This window comes from Danio rerio, chromosome 19, assembly GCF_049306965.1.
Source record: "Danio rerio strain Tuebingen ecotype United States chromosome 19, GRCz12tu, whole genome shotgun sequence".
NCBI classification, from domain to species: domain Eukaryota; kingdom Metazoa; phylum Chordata; class Actinopteri; order Cypriniformes; family Danionidae; genus Danio; species Danio rerio.
The window spans coordinates 34202794-34227517 of record NC_133194.1 but is presented as its reverse complement, the minus strand read 5'-3'; the positions used below and the strand labels follow the sequence as shown (position 1 = coordinate 34227517).

At 36.0% G+C, this 24724-nt stretch overlaps 1 protein-coding gene across 5 annotated transcripts; it reads left to right on the top strand.

The window, feature by feature from the left end:
* Nucleotides 1–1556: 1556 nt before the first annotated feature.
* si:dkeyp-120h9.1 lies at nucleotides 1557–24171 on the top strand. Of its 5 annotated transcripts, none has more exon segments than NM_001100022.1 (10): nucleotides 1557–1636; nucleotides 4033–4607; nucleotides 9175–9300; nucleotides 9875–10019; nucleotides 11513–11636; nucleotides 14240–14343; nucleotides 14437–14533; nucleotides 14642–14791; nucleotides 16860–17043; nucleotides 21194–24157. In NM_001100022.1, coding segments are annotated over 9 exon segments (1464 nt in total). In that variant the 5' UTR covers nucleotides 1557–1636; nucleotides 4033–4171; the 3' UTR covers nucleotides 21292–24157.
* Nucleotides 24172–24724: the final 553 nt, after the last annotated feature.

The following is a 24724-nucleotide window of genomic DNA, read 5'->3' as shown; positions in this document are numbered from 1 at the left end:
TCTTATGAAAATAACTATGGTGGGAAGAACACATTTGAACCTTTTTTTGTACCAGTCATGTAGATGATCAGTAAAAGCCTTTTTATGTTTATTGAGATCTTATTTTCATTTATTCAACTACAGCAATAGCTGGATTCCTTTATCCTTATCCTGTAATGTTCTACTACTTTTGTGAGGCATATATGGAATTTCTGCTCAAGTATGAATGAAACAGGCATTACACGCATTTAAAGTGCTACAATGCCCACATCAGCCTATTTTGAGGAAAACTAAAAAAAATTCTCCCTCTAAAGACACTCATTCATTCATTCATTTTCTTGTCGGCTTAGTCCCTTTTATTAATCCGGGGTCGCCACAGCGGAATGAACCGCCAACTTTTCCAGCAAGTTTTTACACAGCGGATGCCCTTCCAGCCGCAACCCATCTCTGGGAAATATCCACACACACACTCATACACTACGGACAATTTAGTCTACCCAATTCACCTGTTCCACGTCTTTGGACTGTGGGGGAAACCGGAGCACCCGGAGGAAACCCACGCGAACGCAGGGAGAACATGCAAACTCCACACAGAAACACCAACTGAGCCGAGGTTTGAACCAGCGACCCAGCGACCCAGCGACCTTCTTGCTGTGAGGCAACAGCACTACCTACTGCGCCACTGCCTTGCCCCCCTCTAAAGACATTTAAAGTAAAATTATTTTTAGCATATAGATCTTTATTTATTTATTGTACTATTTTTGATACAATGTTATTATATTAAAAATGATAACCTATTAAATATGAATATTTTCCCAAAGATGGGTTGCGGCTGGAAGGGCATCCGCTGCGTAAAAACTTGCTGGATAAGTTGGCGGTTCATTTCGCTGTGGTGACCCCGGATTAATAATGGACTAACCCAACAAGAAAATGAATTAATGAATGAATATGAATATTTTGCAAGGTATTGAATTTAGAAATTCCAGTATCTTGACAAAACTACACTTTAGTTAATCACTCTGTCCAAATGAACATGTTTGTAGCTTTGTATCACATTGGATTACAACTTACACAACAAAATAAATCATATTTTCAGATTTAAAAACAAACCCTTTGTTTACTATTAAACCATTTATAATCCTATTATTAAGATTAGAGTAGATCACCTTTTGAAAATGGGGGTATTTTAGCAGGGTGAATTAGAGAACCTTTTTTGGATGTGGTGGGAGAGGTCCACAGGGTCCCTTTCGACCCTGGCCATGCCCCTGCGTTGAACATGTTTAAAACAACTCTGTGAACAGTTATGCACGAATAAATGAATAAACAGATCTTAAAAAACTCATATTTAAACATATATGTATGTTGTAAAATTAGGCATGATGTTTTCTCACACTTATCATTCATTGATTAATATTTGCCCCCACACACACACTGACGTGCAATCACTTCTATCGTTACCTCACCAAACAGAAACTTTCCACTTGCTGGTGGTCACCAGCAGCACCATTCGTGGATGAAGCTGGAGGAGGAGGATGGCCTAATGTAAGGGGAAGGCTTTGTAGTACTACTTGTAGGAGGATGTCACGAGTCTCCTCCTCTTCCACATCTCCACGTCCGCTGATGCGCGCACATGGCCATCTCTCTTCACTGAGAACAGGTGAGATCTGATGATTAGATGAGCTAAACTTGATCTTTCTATCTCCTGCTCCATCCGCATCAGTTGATGGTAATGTTAGCGATGCGAGAGAACGGCAGCAGAGCAGTTTGTGAGACGGCTAGTTCTCCAACTAGCTAACAGCTGTGGATGGAGTCAGATGTTTTCTTCTCTTTTATCCTATTGCGGCGAGCTTAGTCTTAGTTCTGAAGCCAAGAGAAATTGAATAAGGTTGAAATTGTATGTTTTTTGGGAGATGGTGAGAGTAGTTAGCAGTGTGAGACTTAACCTGAATAACGTGTGGGTAACTTCCTCTTGCGGTAAACAACGTTGGAGACGGATATAACTTGTATCCTTCGTTGACAAAGAAAAGAGTTTTATCGACTTAACGCGGTTTGAGGAGTAGTAAATAAAGATTATTTTGTAATGTTCGCTCTTTTGTTTGTTTGTTCACATACACTGAAGCAAGGGTTTTTGTGTTGGCGCGAATCGAGCATTTAAACCCGGGAATGTAACATTATTGCACAATGTATGATCGCGCGCGGAAGTTTAAAATGTAAAATATATATGAAAAGTAAAGCAATAGAAAAGAATTAGGTTTAAGTGTTCAGTTTTTGTTGTTGTTTTTATGTTTTTTTTTTCAAGTAACAATAAGTTACATTGTCTTCCGGGTTTTTTAAGCTCCATAAATGTCTGTTTGTCTGAGTTTCAGTAGTTGTGTATTTTGAGGTGTAAATCATGGTGTAAATGCACCACACAGGTTGTAGTATTCCTGTATGAATGCAGAATAGCATTCGTTGAAGATGCTGCATAATAAATTGCAGTTTATTTTGCTCAATTCTTAGAATTTCTTATCTATTATTATTATTATTAAATGATATTTATTTATTTGTCAGTGACTTACATTTGTGCAATAAGTTAGGCGTATGCAATGAAATGTATTTTTATAGTTAAAAATGGCTTCACACTTTAAAACTTATTTCAATAGCCCCTTCTAAACATCATGTTGTTTAGGTGGAGAAAATAATGGTTGGATGCAGTTAACATTTTGCTGTTTACATGGTCATAATGTGGCCATATTCAGATGTGGCAAGACACAGACTGTTGGAACAAAAACTGAAGGTTTAGACTTTGTTTTTAAGTTAAAAACTTAAATGGCATATGTTTAATAAGCTTCTAAAACAAAAACCTAATTTTTAAACTTACCTATCCAGTAGATCATCACCTTTAAAATTATAAGGTTTTATCTAGCTTTTTTGTCAAAATTGAGTTATTGACATATTTTAATAAATGACAACTTATTTACATTATGGGATGTTTTTTTTTAATAAGTTGTTTACATTTTAGGACTTTTTTTATTAAAAAAAAACACACACACACACACACACAAAAAACAAATGTTACACACATACTGTTTGCTATAGAATGCAAAAACTTTTAAGCTTAATATCTCAAAATCATTCAGAATGCAGATACAACCTTATAATTCCAAGGTGACGATATGAAAAAAAAACACAAAAGCAACCCAGTAGCAACGAAATGGATTTTCCTTATTCATGTAAATTTGGTCAAGTTATACAGCAGAGCTTGAAAAGAATCAAGGTGTGTTTGTCACTTTTCTATCACTCATTACATGATCATTTTTATTTCAAAGTGGCTATGAGGTCTTGAACTGGTCAAGTAAGTCAACTTTCAGGGTGTGAACATTTGGATTGATTGAAACCAACTCAGCTGCAATTGCTTTGTTTTTTTTTGGGTTAATTTGAATAATTGTAAGTGTTGCTATGCAAACTCTGATGAGCACCAGACAAGCAAAACCAAATGCAGATTTTTGGTGACTTTTAAGGTGTGATCTGAAAGTGTATGAGGACAAAATGTATTATTTTTAATTAATTAATTTTTTAATTAATTTATTTATTTATTGGCCAAAACTACAAGTGGGAACACACCTTTAGAATGCATTATATAAATGTCTTGGGGAAAAAATATCTCAGTCATAATTTTTATGAGCTAATTCTTTCATTTCTGGTGTATACCAATTACATGGGATATAGGGTATCTGGTATATAACATAACCATGCCATTTTAGATGTACATAAACCAATGTAGATTTAGTGTCAAAAAAGTGACACCAGTCCCTGTGTTTTATCTCCAAAAGCAGTTGTTGATGACCACACCCAACAAGTGTTGCCTAGTTTTTTATCATGGTTCCCTACTGATCTCACTACAGTTGCTCTGTGACATTCTGGGCATCAGGTGTGCGGCTCAATTAAAAAAACTTGTTCTCCAAGAGGGCTTGTTAACATTGATGATTGAGGCAAAAGGTTTTTGTGTTGTCAGCAAAACCCTACAGTACCTGTATTTATTAACAATCCATGACTTTTTTTTACCTCTTTTAGATTGGACGTGGAAAGAAAAACAACATGAGACCAAGCTGAAACTCCATACTTGATGTGAAGTGACCCTCAGGTGGTTAATGTTCCTCCATCACAATCCTGATTCTTAATTTTTGGAGAGTAAAGTCCATTCAAGTTCATCATGGGGGACAGCGGCTCCACCAGCTCCATGCGTCTCAAGCAAGAGATCTCGCTACTGCATGGCGTTTGTCTCATTGTTGGAAACATGATTGGTTCGGGCATTTTCGTTTCCCCGATTGGTGTCCTTGAAAAAACTGGATCTTATGGTTTGTCACTAGTTGTTTGGGCAATCGGAGGAATCTTCTCTGTTTTTGGTGCTCTGTGCTACGCCGAGCTCGGCACTACCATTCGCAAGTCAGGAGCCAGTTATGCCTACATTCTAGAGACCTTTGGCGGTTTCTTGGCCTTTATTCGTCTGTGGACTTCACTGATGATTGTGGAACCGGCCTGCCAGGCAGTCATTGCTCTTACCTTTGCTAATTATTTGGTGAAACCGTTCTTCCCTACTTGCCCGGCACCATATGATGCGGTACGGCTCATTGCAGCTCTCATTATTGGTAAGTGCTTTTCCACTCATTCATGCATGTAGAGATTGCTTTGATAAAAACACATGTAACAGCACTTTAAGCAGTGTAAATAGTGGCACAATAAAGGCAACTTTCCCTGGGATTCACTATGTTTACTGTTCACACAGTTTAGTGTGTGTAAGATTACTCTGCATTGAGTGCTTCATGTCAATGGGCATGGTGCTGATGTGGATATTTTTTTTTTAGATCCTTGCAGTTTCAGTATTTGAATTAAATTTTAAATACATTATATATACTAAATATATATTCTAAATATATTTACTAATTATATAACTAATTATACTAATTATATAAGGCTGCACAATATATCGTTTCAGCATAAATTTCGCAATGTGATCTTTTGCAATTAGTGGTGTAACGGATCACAAATCTCACGGTTCAGATGTTTTAGTCACGGATGGGTCCGTTTTTCAGATCAGCCAAAAAGGGGAGAAGGTAAATGTCGTTTGCTTTCCATTTATTACAAAATCAGTACTGCAAGACACTTTTTGTTTTAACAAACAGAACTTAAAACCTTTAATTTGATCAAAAATAAAATGAAGAAATAATCAGCTGAATTAAAATAAATTGTAAAATATTCAGTACTGTAAAAAATTCAATCTTACTACTACCACTGTTGCTAATGACACTAAATGTAGAAATCTAACATTATAATTTGTACAACCCATATTTATTTTTAGTCTCATTTTCAATAAATGATTCAGTTATTCACTCATAAAAGGTCATGTTTCATTGATAGATGTATCATTTTTGATTAATTATTCAGTGGCATATTTTTAAAAGATGGTCATTGCCACCTATTAGTTAAACAAAGTAATTGCTAGAGAATAAAACGCTAGCTCTAAAGTGACGTTGGTGAAGTAGCAACAGTTCCTGCTGTACTGATGTCAGCAGCAGATATGTTCCTAATACAAAAAGGTTTTTAGACTCTCGTGTTTGGTTTTCTTGTTTATATACATGATTATGCTGTAAAACTGTTGTATAAACGCAACATCACACTAAAAAAGTGTGATATGACTATCTATCATCACTGGTGGGACAGAAAAGCAGTTGCACACCAGAAGCGTTGCACAGCGCCATGCATTTTAGAATTCTAAACATGGGTTTCTATCAGGCTACGCACACTGCCGCCGCAATGCCCAGCCACGACTCAGGACACTGTTCATATTTCTGCCGCGCCACAGAGCGCCATCTGATAAGTTTCTTTAGAAATACCATGCAAATGGTGTGTGATACTTTCACCTGTGCGCGCCGTGTCGTGGCACTAAGCGCAGCATCCGGTGTGTGAAGCCCTTAAGGCACTCGGCCTTTGGCACACCTCCCACTAGTATATCACAGAATAACAAAATATTACAATGGAATCTTTTCCCAATAACGTTCAGCCCCAACTTCGTGTTATGTTTAAAACTCGTACTATTAACATTTTTAATCTTTTAAAATAAAATTTAAGTCAATCAGTTGACATTTTAATGACTTTATTTTTAATGAAGTTTTAAAATGTTAGACACTTTACTTGCATTTATTTTACTTTATTATTAAAAAATAGAATGCCTTGTTGAAAACATTACTTGGCTACTACTAATCTATTGCTAAATGGACTAAAACCAAGAAAAGTTTAACAAAAAAGCACATAAACTAACACCTACAGTAAAGTTAATGAAAAAAATGTATAAAATAATTATAAAATCTAATAAAAATGATTCTAAATAGTAATAAATAGCACTGAAATAACACTGTTCTAAATCCTTGGAGAGTTTGCATACTTTAAAACTTTTAAATATCTTTAGGTAACCCAGGATGCTCAAGGTTCATGCTTTCTCCACAAAGTTATTTTATTAAAATCCTTTTATTAGTTCATTTTTTAAAAGCAAATTTGTGTGTGCTTTAGTTTACGTTGCATTTTATTCATTTTAAAATACTTTTTCTGCAAAAATTTTTTTGTAAACTACCTCTGTGTAGCATTACACAATCTAGCAGATGAGCCTCAACACGAGGGTGAACAAATGATGTCATGGTTTTATTTGGTTAGCATACTTGCTCGCACTTTTTTGTGAACGTGTACTTTGCCCATGTATTTTGTCTAAACGGAGTGAGTAACGTCTCAATAAACCTTGAAGCATGTGCTTTCTGTTAGTTCAGCTGTTAGTTTCACTACGACTGCCAGGCTGCTCTCTCCATCCATGTAAGTGTTGGTTGGCATTATTCAGCCGTGTTTTATTTATGTCAACCAAATACTTTTCCTGTGGACTTCAGTTTGCAATCCTGCCAAGACTTCCACAAGACCTTTATAAAGACTATGGTGATGTTGATGTGCAGTTTGATGGAGTTCAGGGAGTTCTTGGGTATTTGTCAGATTACTGTGGCAAAGTCCACACTCACTGAATTACTGGACAAACAGAATCACAAATCTACAAATCCTATATAACAGTTTAATTCTAAAGGGTGTATTTTCTGGTCTTTTGAGACGGATAGCACTTTATTTGTCCTTGGTCTCTGTGCGACGTCTTCAGAATGAGTTGACATTTGGGTTGAGATTAAATCAGGTACAGAAATACCTCAATTAATCTCCTGGGTATCGTAGTGCTGGGATGTCCAGTCGGGATGGCATTTGCAGTACTGTAGAAACAACACCTCAGAGCCAGAGTCTATTATCGAGGAGTGAATTACTGTCAGGCTTAGTTCGTTGGTGAAATTAGATGCCAGAAAAGCCCACTGCAGTATCAAGTGAGTGGAGGAACTTGAATTACCAGTCAGTAAAACAGGAGTTGAGTTAAGAAATTACTCTCACAGAGCCTATTTAAAGGATTAGTTCACCCAATATGAAAATTATGTTATTATTTGCTAACTTTCATGTCTTATCAATCCTCTGAGACCTTCGTTTAACTTCATAACACAAATTAGGATATTTTAGATGAAATCCTGGAGCTCTCTCATCCTCCATTGACTGCAACAGCAACAGTTCAGAGATATTCAAAGTCCAGAAAAGGAAATAAATCTGTCAAAACATTTAAAGTGAATTCTGTGCATTAAAAAAAAGACTTTGTTCACTCAGGTCAGGGTGTGCGTTTACTATAGGCAGTACAGTGTATTGCCATTAGAGACAGCAGTGCAACATGCAAGCATCGTATTGCCCTTAAATGCACATGATCTAGGTGAGCAAAATGCACACAAACGCCTTCATTAAAATTTATATAATTACTGTTGAACCACTGAAGTCACATGGACAGATTTAACAAAGCTTTTAGTACCTTTTCTGAACTTACATGGAGGAGCTCTCTGATATCATCTAAAATATCCAAATGTGTGTTCTGAAGAAAAACAAAAGTCCTTGTGTTTTAAAAATGAACGCTTCAGGGGTTTGGAATGATATGGAATAATACTTTCTGAGTGAACTAACCCTTTAATAGCCTTGGATAACCGGTTGGTGAACCAAAATACTGGAAGAGGATCTTCTGATAAATTTAGAAAATTTGATAATTATCCTGTAATAGGCTTGGGCGCTAATACAGTAATATGGTATACCTTGGGATCTAAAAATAGCAACGATATTAGTTTCAATACCGTTAAACCATCATAAAAAACATGTACTTTTATAGAAGACAAAAATAAAATATTAAATGTAGTTTATATGATGCCTATAAATGCGTATGAGGGGTTGTAATCACGGGACAGCGTGGCGGAGAAAGACAGACGTGGGGAAAGCTGGCGAGACATGCACCAAGTGACTTGGTCTTTAAAAAGAACACAACTTCTGCAGTTTGGCAGTATTTCGGGTTTCGACCGAACGAGAACGGAGAGCTGGTAAATACTGATGAGGCAATTTGCAAATTGTGCTACAAAAAGGTGACCACAGGAGATGGAAATACCTTGAACTGAAGGTTGCATATATACGGTATTCAGTTTATGAATGTTTTATGCACAAGCCAACAGTTTGGTAATGCTTTCTGAGCCTTATGTCGTAATTTTTTTTTTTTTTTATGAATGTTAATACCATATACTGAGGTAAAATAGGGAGGTGGTTTGATAGTATCAAAATTTGGATACCGCCCAAGCCTATCCTGTAATTATGAAGCATTTAACTAATACCTAAATTGTCAGGAAAATCCAGTTGCAATCAGCAGTTTAAAATAGTTGAAACCAGCAGTTTTAAAATCAAAAATGCATTGTCAAAAATATTCTGTTTGGATTGAAGCTAATAATTAATAGTGTATGAATGGATCTACAATGAAATCATTAATATGGTTCTGGTTTGTTGTATGTATGCCTACAGTTCTTTAAGACTCTATCAGTTGCAGTGTTTACCTTTTATTTGTTAAAAAGCTATGCCTAGATGTATTCCATGGGCATATTTCAGGATGGCAACTCCAATATTTATTGGTATCAATATTTATTGGTATATATTGTAAAATACAAAGCCAGAAACATTTTAAATCACTACAATAAAGATCCAGTCATATACTCTGAAGTATGTTGCTAACAGTGACCAGCTAATGTATACTGTCTATCTTGACATGTCTGCATTTGTTTTTTTTTGCAGGTCTTCTGACTATAGTGAACTGCATGAAGGTGAAATGGGGGGCCATTCTTCAGGTCATCTCTACTGTAGCTAAAGTCCTGGCTCTCATAGTCATTATCATCGCTGGAATGGTTGTCCTAGCCCAAGGTGTGTATTTACTGACACACACACACACATACAGTAGTTTACTTGTATACTTATTCATGTTCTTATTTTTCTATTTGTGTCAGCACTATGTTTGCACTTTGTGCTTTGTTTGTACTTTTTGTACTCTCTGTACTGGAAACTACTTTACTCTTGGCAATAAAGCTCTTTCTAATAGTCTGAATACTGTTCATTACTTATAACAACATATTGAATTAAGCAAATGTGATACTAAACCTTAAGCAGGTCGCACACCAGAAGCGCCGCTCGGTGCTGCGACACGGCGCGCACATGACAGTTTAAAGCAGGGGTCTCAAACTCGCGTATGTATTTTATATTTATTTTTAAATATAAAATACATATAATAATATTTATTTATTTATTTATTTATTTATTTTTTAATAATACCTTGAAATAGTTTTTTTTTATTTTAGATGTATTTTTAACAGCATTACTATTTGTGCATTTTTAAAATATAATAAATACAACCCTGATAAACCGTAGTGCTACACATTTATATTTTATTAAGTCATTTGCCATTTGTTTCTCATGTTTTTTACAACAATTTGCATTTCAGGAGAAACAAACAACTTTAGGGATTCATTTGAGAATTCTAAACTGGATCCAGGCAACATGTCTTTGGCTCTGTATGCCGCTCTTTACTCTTACTCAGGCTGGGATACCCTGAACTTCATCACAGAGGAGATTAAGAACCCAGAGAGGTACAAACATCCATGACATTTTGCTTGATATGATAATAATCTGTTAATAATCATTTAAGTTAATAAGAACCAAATATAATTGAATTGTTTACTACACTCACTTCTTAGATGCAAATATAATTCATTAAACCATCACAGGGTTGCTCTGGAAAATGTAAACTTTGTAGCTCTTTGCTCGTTTTAAAGGAATAGTTCAACCAAAAAAAAAAGCTTACCTGCCCTCAAGCTCTTCTAAACCTGTTTAAGCTTCTTTCTTCTTTTAAATGCAATAGAAGATAATTTTGAAGAATGCTGTTAACCAGTTGTCATTGACTTCCATACCTTTTCCCTACTGTACATTCTTCAAAATTGATTCTACTTTGTTCAACTTCATAATAACAATGAAAACTCATGATGGTTTGGAATCAGTTAAGTAAATTGTGAGTAACTGTTTTTTTAATAAAACAAACTATGTCTTTTTAAAGAGTTAAACCCAAAAACAAAACTTGTTCTATTATTGACTAATCCTCTTGTCAGTCCATTCCCCTGGAACCTTCATTCATCTTCAGGAAACAAATGAAGGCGTTTTAGATTAAGTCCGGGGGCTCTCTTGTCATATGCAGTAATGGTCCCCTACCACCAGACCGCAGTATGGTACTGATCTGTGGATCAATTGGTACCGGGCCGCACAAGAAATCGTTTATTATTTTCTTTTTTTTTTTTATCCGAGTCTGAACAATCTTTTATTTTGAAAAATCTATATATATATATATTTTTTTTTTTAGAAAAATGACCGTATTCTCTACATAACATCTCGGTCACTTGAGCGCACAAATTAAACCCACAAGCTAGCAAAATAAGTAAGAATCAGTTGTCTTTGGAAAGTTTCTTTGTGAAGGGGAAAAGGACCGGTGAACTACCAAGGATTTTCATAAATAAAACTTTCATAAATTTTCATAAATAAAACTTTTTCATAAAAATTTTCATAAATAAAACTTGTATCAGATTTACAGTAATGCTTTGTCGGGTGATGGTTGCCTAGCAATCTACGTTTACCCTAAACCCCCCACCTGTCACACCACCCAAGCATTGACCTGTTCACGGTGATAAAAAGACCACTGATATACAACCAGGGATGGTCAAAGTCCAGAAAAGGAACCAAAACATTGTCAAAACAGTCCACATGACTTATAATGACTTATATAATGACTTATAACTTAGTAATGTGAACCTACAAGAACACTTTTGTGTGTGGGGGAAAAATTTTTTTTTAAAATGACTTTGTTCACCAGTGTCTACAAGCAATACACTTGTGTGTTGTGTTTCAGACCTTAAATGTTTGAGGCAGGGCCCACACACAAATAAAATTTGTGTTTGCAAACCTGTTTGAAAACGGTAATTTGCAATCCCTTGAGATATAGAAATCATTTGAGCTTGATTGACTAATGACTATACAACAATTTCATTGAATCAAAATAAAGTATTCACATTAAATCTCTTTTTCTCTTTTACAGAAATTTGCCGTTGTCAATAGCAATCTCCATGCCCATTGTCACAATAATCTACATCCTAACTAACGTGGCTTATTATGCAGTGCTGGATATGAATACTTTGTTACAGAGTGAAGCCGTGGCTGTGGTGAGTAAAACTTGGCTTGAAGCTAATCTTTTATCATCGCATCCCAATAACTCTAGCTACTGTATAGCCAAACTCAATTTTTTTTAACCACATGATCCTGTATGCCTCGTGCAAGTTAATTGTCTGCGTCTGTTCAGTTTATTTGCTCCAGATTTGATCATGTTTTCATCTCCTGTTACTCTGATCTAGTTAAGCAGAGCAGCTTGAGGCAGGTCCTCTCTCTAGAGATGCTCCATGACATTAGTCCAGAGCCACAGACGCTCTGCTGCCTGCAATTAGGCTAGTTTGCTGCTTTGGAAAGAGTTTTTATGGCTATAATGTCCCATAAACCATGTTTACTGTTTTTGATGCACTGTTTTGTTGCTGATTTGAGGCAGCTGTAAATTACTCCAAAGAATTGTTGTTTTTTCTGTAAGAATCTTAACAGCAGTTCAGCAAATACTAAGCATTTGGAACAGGACTGCAGCTGCATGAAATATGGAGAAGATGCAAGTAAAATTGTGCTACTCGTATTATTACTGCAGTTATTAAATTGCAAATACGGTCACAAGCAATCCACAATCAGCTGTTTTGACTGTCTCAAAACCCCTCTGTTCCTCTTACATGCAGTTTCATAGGAACTCCATATCTGCATGTGCTTTAAATGTGGGTCGATTACAAAGCTTTGGGGGAAAAACATGCATCAAACTTGTTAAAAAGAAGCACTTTTTAAATCGGCTGTCAAAAGAAAAGCACCCTGCATTTTTCCACTGAAATAATAATAATTGTACCAATTGTACTTTTTATTGTACCAATAAAATTATAATTGTAAAAGATTGATGGTTTTTGAAAATGAAGCATTTAAGTTGTTTTAAAAAAAATATATGCTGGATAAGTTAACGGTTCATTCCGCTGTGGCAACCTTAGATTAATAAAGGGATTAAGCTGCAAAGAAAACGAATAATTTATTATTATTATTATTATTTATAACCATATTCATTCTTAAATATTCTGTATACTGTGAAATTTTGCAGTAGTATGTATGGTATTTATAATAAACTTTTAAAGTAATAATATGGGTGAAATAGTCTTTATTAGTAGTAGTAGTAGTAGTAGTATTGTTATTTTGTCATTCCTGATATATTATTACACAATTATTTTCTTGTCAAATATGCACCAATAAATGCAATTTTATGTGGCATCAAACAGTTATAGACCTGATAAAACAGACACTAGTAAAACATTATAAATTAAACCTTGAAAAAGTGAATTTAAATTTTACTGAGTTTATATTACGATGTTGATGCCTTTTAGAATGTATACATTTAATGTCAGATTTATTATATTTTTTTACATCAGGGTAGGGCTGGTTGATATGGCAAAAATGCAATCAAGATAATTATTTTCCATATTGAATTATACGATATATATTTCAATATCAGTTGTTAATGCTTCTAGATTTAAAAAAAATTCCCTACAATGATTGAAGCCACAGAATTAGAGGGTGTATTTAATGGCATGACATATTTTCGACAGATACATCTCTTGGTACGTCTCTATCATCAACACGCTATTAGATTCCCATTGTTGCACATTTCTGCAGTGTGATGGGCTCTTAGATCAATATAGAGTAAAAATAGTTCAAAGCTTATCATTGTTATTGACATAAATTTTATCTCGATTCAATATATCGTTTATCAGTCCAGCTCTAATCAGGCATGCCTAAACTTTTTCTTATGAAGGGTCAAAATCCAAACATCACTGAGAGCTGTGGGCCGAAGATATAGCAAACTCTATTACATTACATATATAATCCCATTTATTACACAATGGAGTTGAATGCCAAATACATAACAAAGTTGTACATAATATTCAGTTTGTGGCACAGAGTGATCGCTTGACAGCCGCGCGCGAAGTATGAACAGCACTTAGCAGTGAAAATGAAACCGAAAGCGTGCACATCATTTAAATCATCATATTGCATTTTAGAGTGATGATTACGACAAGCGTTTGATATGTTTTTTCTTTCATAGCGAACACACAGTTGTGCATAAAAATAAATGTTTAGTGTCAGTATAACTACTTTAGCCTATATAATGTTGATTTTACCAGTGAATAAAATGGTCTAATAATGTTGTCAATGACAGTTTTTAAGCATAGGCCTATATCTCAAATATAATTCAACATCAGAATTATTACAGTATATGTAGAATAGAATTATTTATAGAAACCAGTTGACCTACACATAATATTATTATTGTTGATTTACCATATGTTTGAGAAAAAAACGATAATAATTTTAGCCAGAATCGTGCAGCTCTAGCCGACACTGACAGCTGCGTCAAACCTAATATCAGACATGCCCTCCATCAAGTGTTGACGCTTGAGCCCTGTGTGAATGCACGGTTAAAGGCACTCTCGACAATGCTCCCCATCATTCTCCTCCTCTTCTCAGATGGAATGGGGGGGCCATATCAAAGAATACTATGGGCCAACTTTGGCCTGCGGGTCTTATTTTGTACATCTCTGATTTAGATGAATGAATTTAGATAAACTTAGTAGAGAAAATCATCCATTTATTGGCTGTAATATCAATTAAATAGCATCTTTTCTTTTGTGTTCAGACGTTTGCTGATTATGTGCTGGGATATGCAAGCTGGCTCATCCCGCTGTCGGTGGCCATTTCCTGTTATGGAGGTTTAAACTCATCTATCATCGCTGCCTCCAGGTAAAAAAGGAAAAAGAACATCCTCCCTTGACAGTCTCTCGTTGTTTAATAACTTGATGTCTGATCGCATCAAAAAACTATTTCTGCTTCCAGGTTATTCTTCGTAGGCTCTCGTGAGGGCCATTTACCCAACGTTCTCTGCATGATACACGTCAAGCGCTACACTCCAATCCCAGCCCTGCTGTTCAATGTGAGCAAACAGGCTCTGACTTGTCTATACTATGTTGAAAATCCAGATTCTGCACTAAACAGATGGGATGTTTTACAATCTGTTTTTCCCCCTCCTCTTCTCTTATAGGGTGGCATGTCGCTCATATACCTTTGTGTAAGAGATGTGTTTCAGCTGATTAATTACTTCAGCTTTAACTACTGGCTCTTCATTGGCCTTTCCATAGGGAGTCAGATTTACCTGCGTTTTAAAGCACCTGACATGCCTCGTCCTATAAAGGTAAGTCTGGTTCAGAAGCTAGAGAGCTACAATAATATCTACTATTTAGTGGCCTTTATCATCCACCATGTGCCCTACAAAGTGGCAGATTTTTTTTGTAATACTTAATGCACTACCTTTCTGAACTGCAAAAAAAAATTTTTTTTTTCATGTCACAATTTAAACCAATTAAGTTAACTTAATTGTTTTACAAATTTAAGTAAATTAAACACAAAACAATTAAGTTGTCCAAAAATAACTTTAAGCATTGTGTTGTTTCAACTCCATTTTAAATAAGCTGAAAATGCACCAAAGTAGCATTTTTGTGTAAAGTAGAAACTCAACTGTCAGGTTCTGTTACTTAAAAGCCCTTCCTTATTTCATAGGATATAATAACCTGTAAGCTATTAAAGGTACACCTACTATAAGTACAGCTTTAAATGGTAGTCGAAAATGCCTTCAGTCAGATTGATTTTGTTATGTATCCCACAAAAGACAGCGGTTAAAAACAACATTTTTAACCCTCTTGTGAATTTTAATTCTTTTTCCAATATTTCCAATATATATATATATATATGTTTTTTTTTTTTTTTTTTTTAATGACTACAGAACAAACTACTGTCATCCCATGACTTGCCTAGTTAACCTAGTAAAGCCTCTTAAATTGCACTTTTAAGCTGAATAATATTCCCTTTTAAAACAGCAACTCAATGCATTTAGGCATGTAGACATGGTCAAGACAATCTGCTGCAGTTCAAACCGAGCATTAAAAAGAGGAAGAATGGTGATTTAAGTGACTTTGAATGAGGCATAGTTGTTGGTGCCAGATGGGCTGATCTGAGTATTTCAGAATCTGCTGATCCACTGGGATTTTCATGCACAACCTCCTTTAGGGTTTACAGAGAAGAGTCCAAAAAAAAAAAAAAGAGAGAAGAAATCCAGTAAGCGGTTTAAATGCCAGAAGTCAGAGGAGAATTGCCAAACTGGTTTGAGCTGATAGAAAGGTAACAGTTGCGCAACCACTCGTTACAACTGAGGTCTGCAGAAGAGCTGAACACACAACACGTCCAAACTAGAGGCGGATGGGCTACAGCAGCAGAAGATCACACCGGGTGCCACTCCGGTCAGCTAAGAACAGGTAACGGAGGCGATAATTCGTACAGGCTCACCAAAACTGGACAATGGAAGATTGGAGAAATGTTGCCTGGTCTAATGAATCTCGATTTCTGCTGCAACATTTGGATGGTACATTTAGAATTTGGCATCAACAACATGAAAGCATGGATCCATCCTGCCTTGTTTCAACGGTTCAGGCTGGTGGTTTAATGTGTGGGGGATATTTTCTTGGTATGCTTTGGGCCCATTAGTACCAATTGACCAATCGTGTCAACACCACAGCCTAGCCGAGTATTGTTGCTGACCATGTCCATCCCTTTATGACCTCAGTGTACCCATCATCTGATGGCTACTTCCAGTAGGATAATGTGCCATGTCATAAAGCGAATCATCTCAGACTGGTTTCCTGAACATGACAATGAGTTCACTGGCACCTTTGGGATGTGGTTGAACAAGAGATTTGCAACATGCATGTGCAGCTGACAAATCTGCAGCAACTGCGTGATGCTATCATGTCAATATGTGGACCAAAAAAAATCTCTGAGGAATATTTCCATTACCTTGTTGAATGGAATTGTCTATGCCATGAAGGATTAAGGCAGTTTTAAAGGCAAAAGGGAGTAGGTACACCTAAAAAAGTGGCCAGTGGGTGTAGGTATTCTTTTTCAAAATGCATGGCTTGTACCCAAACACATGCTTCTTTCATAATGCATTCATTCATTCATTCAAAAGTATTTGTGAAAATACCTGCAAGAATGACACAGGACATGGCACAATACTAGAGAAATGAGCACCAGTACAAGTGATCACAAGAGATGCACTTGAATGCATGCTAATACAAGGCTTAACTTGATAAGACCTAATGTCATAAATCTCACACTTACAACCCAGCTGACAGTTTTATTAGTTCTTATCACCCTTGTTTATGATCTGCTAAACTGACTGTCTTTTGTGTGTGTCTGTTTCCATGCAGCTGAGTCTGTTCTTCCCCATAGTGTACTGTCTGTGCAGTGTGTTTCTGGTGGTTGTGCCACTCTACAGTGACACCATCAACTCTCTAGTGGGAATCGCCGTCGCTCTCTCTGGGGCACCGGTCTATTATATATGTGTGCATCTCCCACCCAGCTCGAGACCTGCCTTTTTGGGACAGATGCTTGGTAAGTGAGCACACACAAACACACTTACAGTATAAACCTCTCATTTCTCTTGTCTTATTTGTATTTTTGTCTCCGGCAACACCTGCACTCCTCTGATGTCTGCTGCAGGCTGTAGGAAGCATTTATTATATTGACACATTCTCATATGTGCTACACCCAGGCTTTTTATTGCCTTCTAGGGGTTTTAGTTGTGCATAAATGCGGTAATGTTTAATGAATTTGAGACCAACTGACTGTATAATGATCTATATGTAGGGCAAATTGCTTCACTGTGAACTTCACCTCTAGTATTTCAAGAGTTCCCTCTTACGCCTGTTTCACACCGCAAGCGTCAGCGGCGCGTGAGCAGAGCGTGAGCAGCGCGTATGTCGAGCAGTAGCAGCACGCAGGCGTTTGCCTTTCACACCAGCTGCGTCTGCAGCGAGCAGCTCTTCGGCAGCTGCTGCACAGATCAACCTATCTCTGTCTATTATATCTAGTTATCCATGTCTCTCTATATACAAATACACTTTTTAAACTTTTCATCTGCACCAAGGCCCCCCCTATGCTGTTTCTTTAACCTGCAAATGTTTATTTTACACATTTTATAGATCAAATAGTACTGTATGCTGAGAAGTGTCTACAGTCATAGGACAATCGCCTGTGATATCATGTCATTTGTTTTTTGATTATCAGGTTGCTGTAGACCTAGTTATAATAATATTTATACTATATAGTTATAATGATATTTATACATGATCAAACTAGTATTACTTTCTCCGCTTCAGTGCTGTCCAGCGGCAGAATAACAGCTCGTTAATTCATGCTCGTGCAGATGATGAGACGGACAAAAGTAACCAATGCATGCCATTCTTTTACTTATTTTCGTGTTGTCAGATTCACAGAGCAAACAGCTCCCGGTAGGAATAACTCGAGTGAACATAAAACAAAAAGCCGATTAAAACTTTCTTCCTCTGCTCAGCTGCACAGAACACAGCGAGCTCACATCATCCAGCATGCGTGTCGAACTACACTACCCACAATACACTTCGCTATGGACTACAAATCCCGTAAATATTCCAATTCCCCTCTCCTACAACACTAGTGTGCAACTTAAGCAAAAATGATAGTAAAATAGTTTTACATTTGGTTTTGTAGTTCGGGCCTAAATAAATGTTTGTTGCCGTTTTTAATCGTTTTAAGTTCATTTGAATGACTATATATAAACCATTTGACATTATTAACGCATTTATTGGGTAAAATTGCTAGTTTTTACTGTCATTCAATGTGTTTTGGTCATTCTCAATGCACTGTCACTTTAATTGAGCGTGAGCAGCGCGTCAAAAATAGACCCAGCGCCGAAACTATCGCTGCACTGCTGCTTCGGCGATGCTCACGCCTCGCTCTGACGCGCTGCTGCTGCGTGCGGTATGAAAGCTCTAATCTGTTAACATGGACGCCAAAAACACACGCGCTGCTCACGCTCTGCTCACGCACCGCTGACGCTTGCGGTGTGAAACAGGCGTTAGATATGCTTGGCATTTATAGCAGGTTTGGCATGCTGTCCCGGGAGAGAACCCTGAGCTCGGAGATATTTGAGCCCAGGGCTCCCACCCGGTCTAGAAGCATATCAGGGGATCCGAGATCTGGTAGGTCTCGATCGCTCCCCCTTTAGAAGGAAAGAAAAAGGAGGAGATGGGGTGGACGGGGGGATTCTTCTAAAAAGCAATAAGGAGAAAGTGATCCATTTATATTAAGCTAGGATCATTCTGATTGGATTATTACTGATTATGGATGAGTGGCCAGCAGTGCACAATCATCACGTGCTCCTCTTGAAATTAGTTTGTGAAACTTCACTTCTTTATTTGATACTGATGATTTTAAAGTAGGCTTCAATAAATCTGGAGTGCATTACAGGGAAAATATAAGATGTCACTTATGGTTGGTGTTGAGGTTATTAGATGAGATTCCAGTTGTAAGCAATTTGTCTTTTCACACCAAACTCGAGATAAGACATTAATAAAAAATCTCAGCCAATCAGAGGCAAGTGTGGGTGGGCTTTGTCAATAAGCGTGCTGCATTTACAAGAAAAAATGAATGCATTATCCAACTCATAAATATGAAATTATTAAAATAAATAAAATAAATGTTGTTAATTATAGTGCATGTTGAGTTCAGAGCTTTAACGTTCATGTTAAATGTTCTTTAAAAGGGATAGTTTACCCACAAAAAATTCTGACATTTACTCACCCTCAAGTGTTTCCTGTTGTTTTTTTCTGTTTAACACAAAAGAAGATACTTTTAAGAATGTTGGAAACTGTTAGCCATTGATATCCATAGTATTTAGTTTTTTACTATGGATGTCAGTGGTTACAAGTTACTTTTTTTTTTTGCATTCAACAGGAAAGAAAACCCCATCATAATCAATTTAACTTAATTTCAAGATCCATTATTTACATTTAAAATAAATTGTCACTTAAAAGGTTGTCTGAAAGTACTCATTGAACATTAAACAAAGCTCAAAATCTGTACCTGAGTTTATCTTCATCATCACTTTGTAAGCTTAGATATCTTAAGATAACTTATCTTTGTTAACCTTCAAAAATACCTTTTAAAAGTGTGTTGTGGCGTGTTACTTTGCGGTGTTTTATTCACTTGTACTGTGTAAATTAATAATGTGTTTTAATAGACTAATTTAGAATAATATACATTTTGAACTAAGCAAGTAAACAATCATCTAAGTAACACATTGGGAGAATACATAACTTGGGTAAATTCTTACAACAACTACTTGCTTACCCCCAGGGTCGTTGATATTTAGCTGCACCATGTTGGTGTTTCGGAACATCTATTTTTTACAAGGTGGGTCATAGCCCAATGCTCAACCCAACCAGAACATACACACATACACTACGGACAATTTAGCTTACCCAATTCACCTTTAGTGCATTTCTTTGGACTTGTTGGGGAATGCGGAGAACCTGGAGGAAACAAGGGGGGAACATGCAAACTCCACACAGAAATGGCAACTGACCCAGCTGAGACTGGAACCAGCGACCTTCTAGCTGTGAGGTGACAGCGCTACCCACTGTGCCACCCTATAACAAATACTACCAGTAAATAATAGTATTGTCAGGAAATTTAAAACCAAGCATCACTAGCAAACAATTAGTGCAGGAGTGTCGAACTCAGTTAGTGTAGTCACACTACACTTTTCATCCCATAGACTTCCATTCATATGCATGCGAATGCGACAGACCGGAAACTGCATTGCATAGTTTAAGCTTGGTGAACTCTGACCTGGAAAATTGCATCACGTGACTGCGTGAGACATATAGAAGTTCAAACCATGAACTCTCTAAACAGAAATTTAAAATATAGACCAATCGCTTGCTTTTTTGATATCTAATCAACTTGTTTAATCCTGCCCCTGACCTCAGCGCCATACAACAGAATTCCGCATGTTCAAACTAGTGTGGCGGCATTACCTGTGGGTTTCAAACCAGCCTGAAGGACTCAATTAGTTAGTTTGATCAGGTGTGTTTAATTAGGGTTAAAGCTAAACTGTGCAGAGCTGCAGCCCTTCAGTAACCTTACAAACTCTTACACTACAATAAGAGTTTGACACTTCTCCGGTCTGTTTACTTATGTAGTTAAGTAGTTACAGTGAATAATTAGGTTTGTGATTTATCAAATTACAGTTGTATTTATTTTTATTATTAAACAATGTATTGTATATTAATTTGTATAATATTTTGTCATGTTTTATAAAAATGTGTGTGAAGTAGTGTTCCGTCATTTTTAAAATCGTTTCAAAAAAAAAAAAAAAAAAAAGCCATATTGCACTTTTACTGTTTTGATGCTTTAAAAAATAAAACAAAACATTTCCCGTGGAGTTTGTTTTCATAACTCATCAAATCAACTGTGCTATTTTAGTTATGAATTATGTACAAAATGGAAAACTGTTACCAATTGTTTTTAGAATGTTTGGTGGTTTGAATTGGAACTTCTATATCAAAAAGCTTGTTATTTAATAATAAAAAAAAAAACACTCAGGCCTTATGTTGAATAGTAATGATCAACAACAACCTGTTTTGTCTTTTCTTACTCTTGCACCCAGATTTAACTAATATTCTGCACGATTTTCACTTTTTTCCTCCTTTTTTTCCAGATACGTTTTCATTGCAAACACAGAAGCTTTGTTACTGCTGTGTAGCAGAACCTGGTTTGGACCTGGACAATCCGCCTGAGGATCACAAAAAAGAATAAACACCAGCTCTAAAGTAAGCTAAACCAGGGATTTAGCCGGATTAGCCAGCCTTTTCGTGAGAATAAGCCAAAACGCAAGCTGGAAAAGCACGTCTGCACCTTCCAGGCTGAGCGTGCAGGGAATGGAGCAATGGATGCAGACGGAGATTAGGTTTGAAGTATTCAACCGAGTAAACAACTGATTACACAAACACACACCAACACAAACACACTGTGCCTCTGATTCTTTGGACCTGCGACTGTGTTTTCAGGCCAGTGTATTGGAGCATTCAGTTTAAACCTGTTGTGAATGTGACGGTTATGTGGTGTTTTCTCAGTCAAAGAGTTCTATGTAATAATAGTTTAATAATAATAGTCCTATTTTAGCTTCTTGTGTTTATCAGTCTTGCGTATATGAAATTACTTACTTGAGATGGTCAACTTTTGTTAGGTCTGCTAGCAGAAACGTGTAGATAAGTCGTTGAAGATGCCTTTGCTGGATAATGAATTGTGTTTACTGAGATGAAGGATTGTTGCTTTAGTACTCCAAACTTGATAGCCATATCTTTTTCTTCATTTTTTAACACCTGTTTTGGGAAATGACTTGCTACAGCTATTGGAGATTTCCTGGTACCATCAAGCAATAAAAAAAGTGTTTTTTTTTTTTTTTTAATTTAGCAGAGGTCGGTTTTAGAACTAGCCTTCATTTTTGGTGTGTTATATACAGTTTTTCGGTTCTCATTTAAATTCCGTTATATGGTGGGCGTTTTTTTCCCTTGCCCCAAAAATAACATGTACTGGTTATTGCATTGATTCATTGATATGCACTGTCAATATGTGCAGGTACTACATTAGAAATGTGTGAAGTTTACAGCACAAGGCCAGTAATGGTGTAAAACAGCAGCTTTTGGGTTTACAGGAGTGGGCGAAGAGTTACTTAATCCCAAAATGAAGATTCTGTTAGTATTATTTACTCACGTAAAGGGTTGTTTTAGCCCCTTAAAGGGATAGTTCACCCAAAAGTAAAAAAAATTCTGCCATTTACTGACCCTTGACTTGTTCTGAAGCAGTTTGAGTAGTTTTTTTTAAAGTATTATTTGTTCTCTTGAACACAAAAGAAGTTGGAAATCTGTAAACATTAATATCCATAGTACCCTGTAAAAATCCTGAGTTCCACACAATTTGTGTTCTGTTTTTACATTTAGTTTTTACAAATTGAAGTGAATTAAATTTAAAACCATTAGGTTGTCTCTCCAAAAAAAGTCAAGAATTGGGTTGTTTCAGCTTAATTATATAAGGAGTTTTTGTTTTTGAGTGTCAGAAAAAATATGGAAGTCAATGGTTACAGGTTTCCAACATTTTTCAAAATATCTTCTTTTGTGTTTTTAATCTTTATTTGTTCATTTCGCTTCTAGTGGCTAAAACCACATGAGTTTGTTTAAATAATTATATTATTTTTGAATTTTGGGTGAACTACCCTTTACGTCAACTGTTTGTCAACTTACCTTGACAAACTACATATAATATGTATGTATCATGTATCATTTTCACAAGTGTGAACTCAACAAGTACCATGAAAGACCTATAAGACTTTTGTTCATCTTCAGAACACAAATGAAAATGTTGATCAATATCTGATAGATCCATAGAAAGTCCAAAACATTTGTATATGGGATAAAACAATCAGTTTAGATGACTCTAAGTGGTTTAATCCAAGTCTTCCAACAAGATAGAACTGCTTTATAGGATCCACAGAATTTATTTAGGCTTTTATCCACATACAAACTCTGATAATCAAAGCTCAATCATATAAGCCCAGTCACTGTTTTTACCTAATCAAATCAGCCACATGACATGCAAGAAGATTCTTATTGGTTATAACAAATCAAGCATTATTGAGATCCTGTGACATGTGTATGTTGTACACATCATTAGCTGATCAATATGTGGAAAAAAAACTCAAAATGAAACTAGTCTGTATTTTAAAAGTGATTGTGTCCCTTTATTTAGATAAATTGGATTAAATTGTTCAATTCATGTGGATTTATCTTGATCTCTTTATGAACATTTTATGCTTCAGGAATTTGGGTGAATAGACTTAAAATGTAAGGACAATATTTATTTTTTAGTATGTTCTTTCAAAGATAAATGAAGGTCCTATGGGTTTGGAACACCATGAACGTTAATAAATGACAACAGAATTTTCATTTTTGGATGAACTAACCTTTTTTTATATTTGTTCATCAATTTTCATCACCATCAAAATGATCTATTTCTTCATTTTTCCACTTTGTTTGATTGTTGACATGCACAGATATCACTTTAATGCTGACAGAGTAGACATTTTCCAGGATTTCTCCAGAGTTCTGTTCCTCATCCGATGGGCTCATTAAATAATGCACCAAAGAATTGGTCTAGAAAAGCCAGCAATTATGAAGCCTATGCTAATGGTTGTAGCTTTAATGTGTCTTAAAACTACGAAAGAACGTACATCTCACAGTTTTATCTTTCATCTGCCCAATACTGTCACCAAAATCATGTTTTAATCCATCCAGTGTAAATCTTGCCCTTATGTTGTTAATTTCTTAATATTTTGACCAAAAAACTCAACTTGTTGTGATGAATGTGATGAATATTCCATCCGTAGTGTCATATATGGTTAATGTATGTGCCTTATAATAATTGTGATGCATATGGCCAGATGATCAATACTTGGTACAAAACAATCAAATTTTTTGTATGTAATCTTCTGGGTGTCATAAATATGTGCTTTGTTGAATGTTCTTCCACTGCATTCCTTTGTTTTGTATGTTCATGTGAGGCTTTGTGTTCCTTTTATTGGTTTCTTTTATTTATTCCTTGGATGCGGAGTAGTACTCTTAATAAATGATGATAAAAATCCTTTGGTCAATTTCTTTGTTACATTGTTTTGTATCTCTAATGAAGGCTTATTAGGATTACGGGTTTAATCTAATCTTTTGGGTGTAATCGTGCAGTATGTTTGTGCTACATGCATAAAATGACCGCTCATGTTGCTAGTTTTCTGAGTGATTAGCTACTCTTAGAATTGGTAATGGAATTGAAAACTATCACTTATAATTATGTAAAAACCTCCAGAACACTTCAGTAGATGATAAGAGCCTGACGACCATTTAGGACTGTAATGCTGACTTTCGAACTTAAAAATATAAAGTGATGATGGATTACAAATGACCACCAGAGGGCATTATAAGACTACAATGATAACTTTAGCATCATGCTAGCAGAAGAAATAAATGGGTACAAATGCGGTTTTGGATTGGTGAGCTTTACATTAAATGGCTGCTCGTCCTCTTAGCGTCCTTATTAGCGTAGCGTGGCATAATTCAACAGGTGAGGTGATTGAAATAGCCTATAGTTTATGCTGTTCACATATATGTCTGGTTTTATATGTCTGAAGTATTTTTTAAGCTAG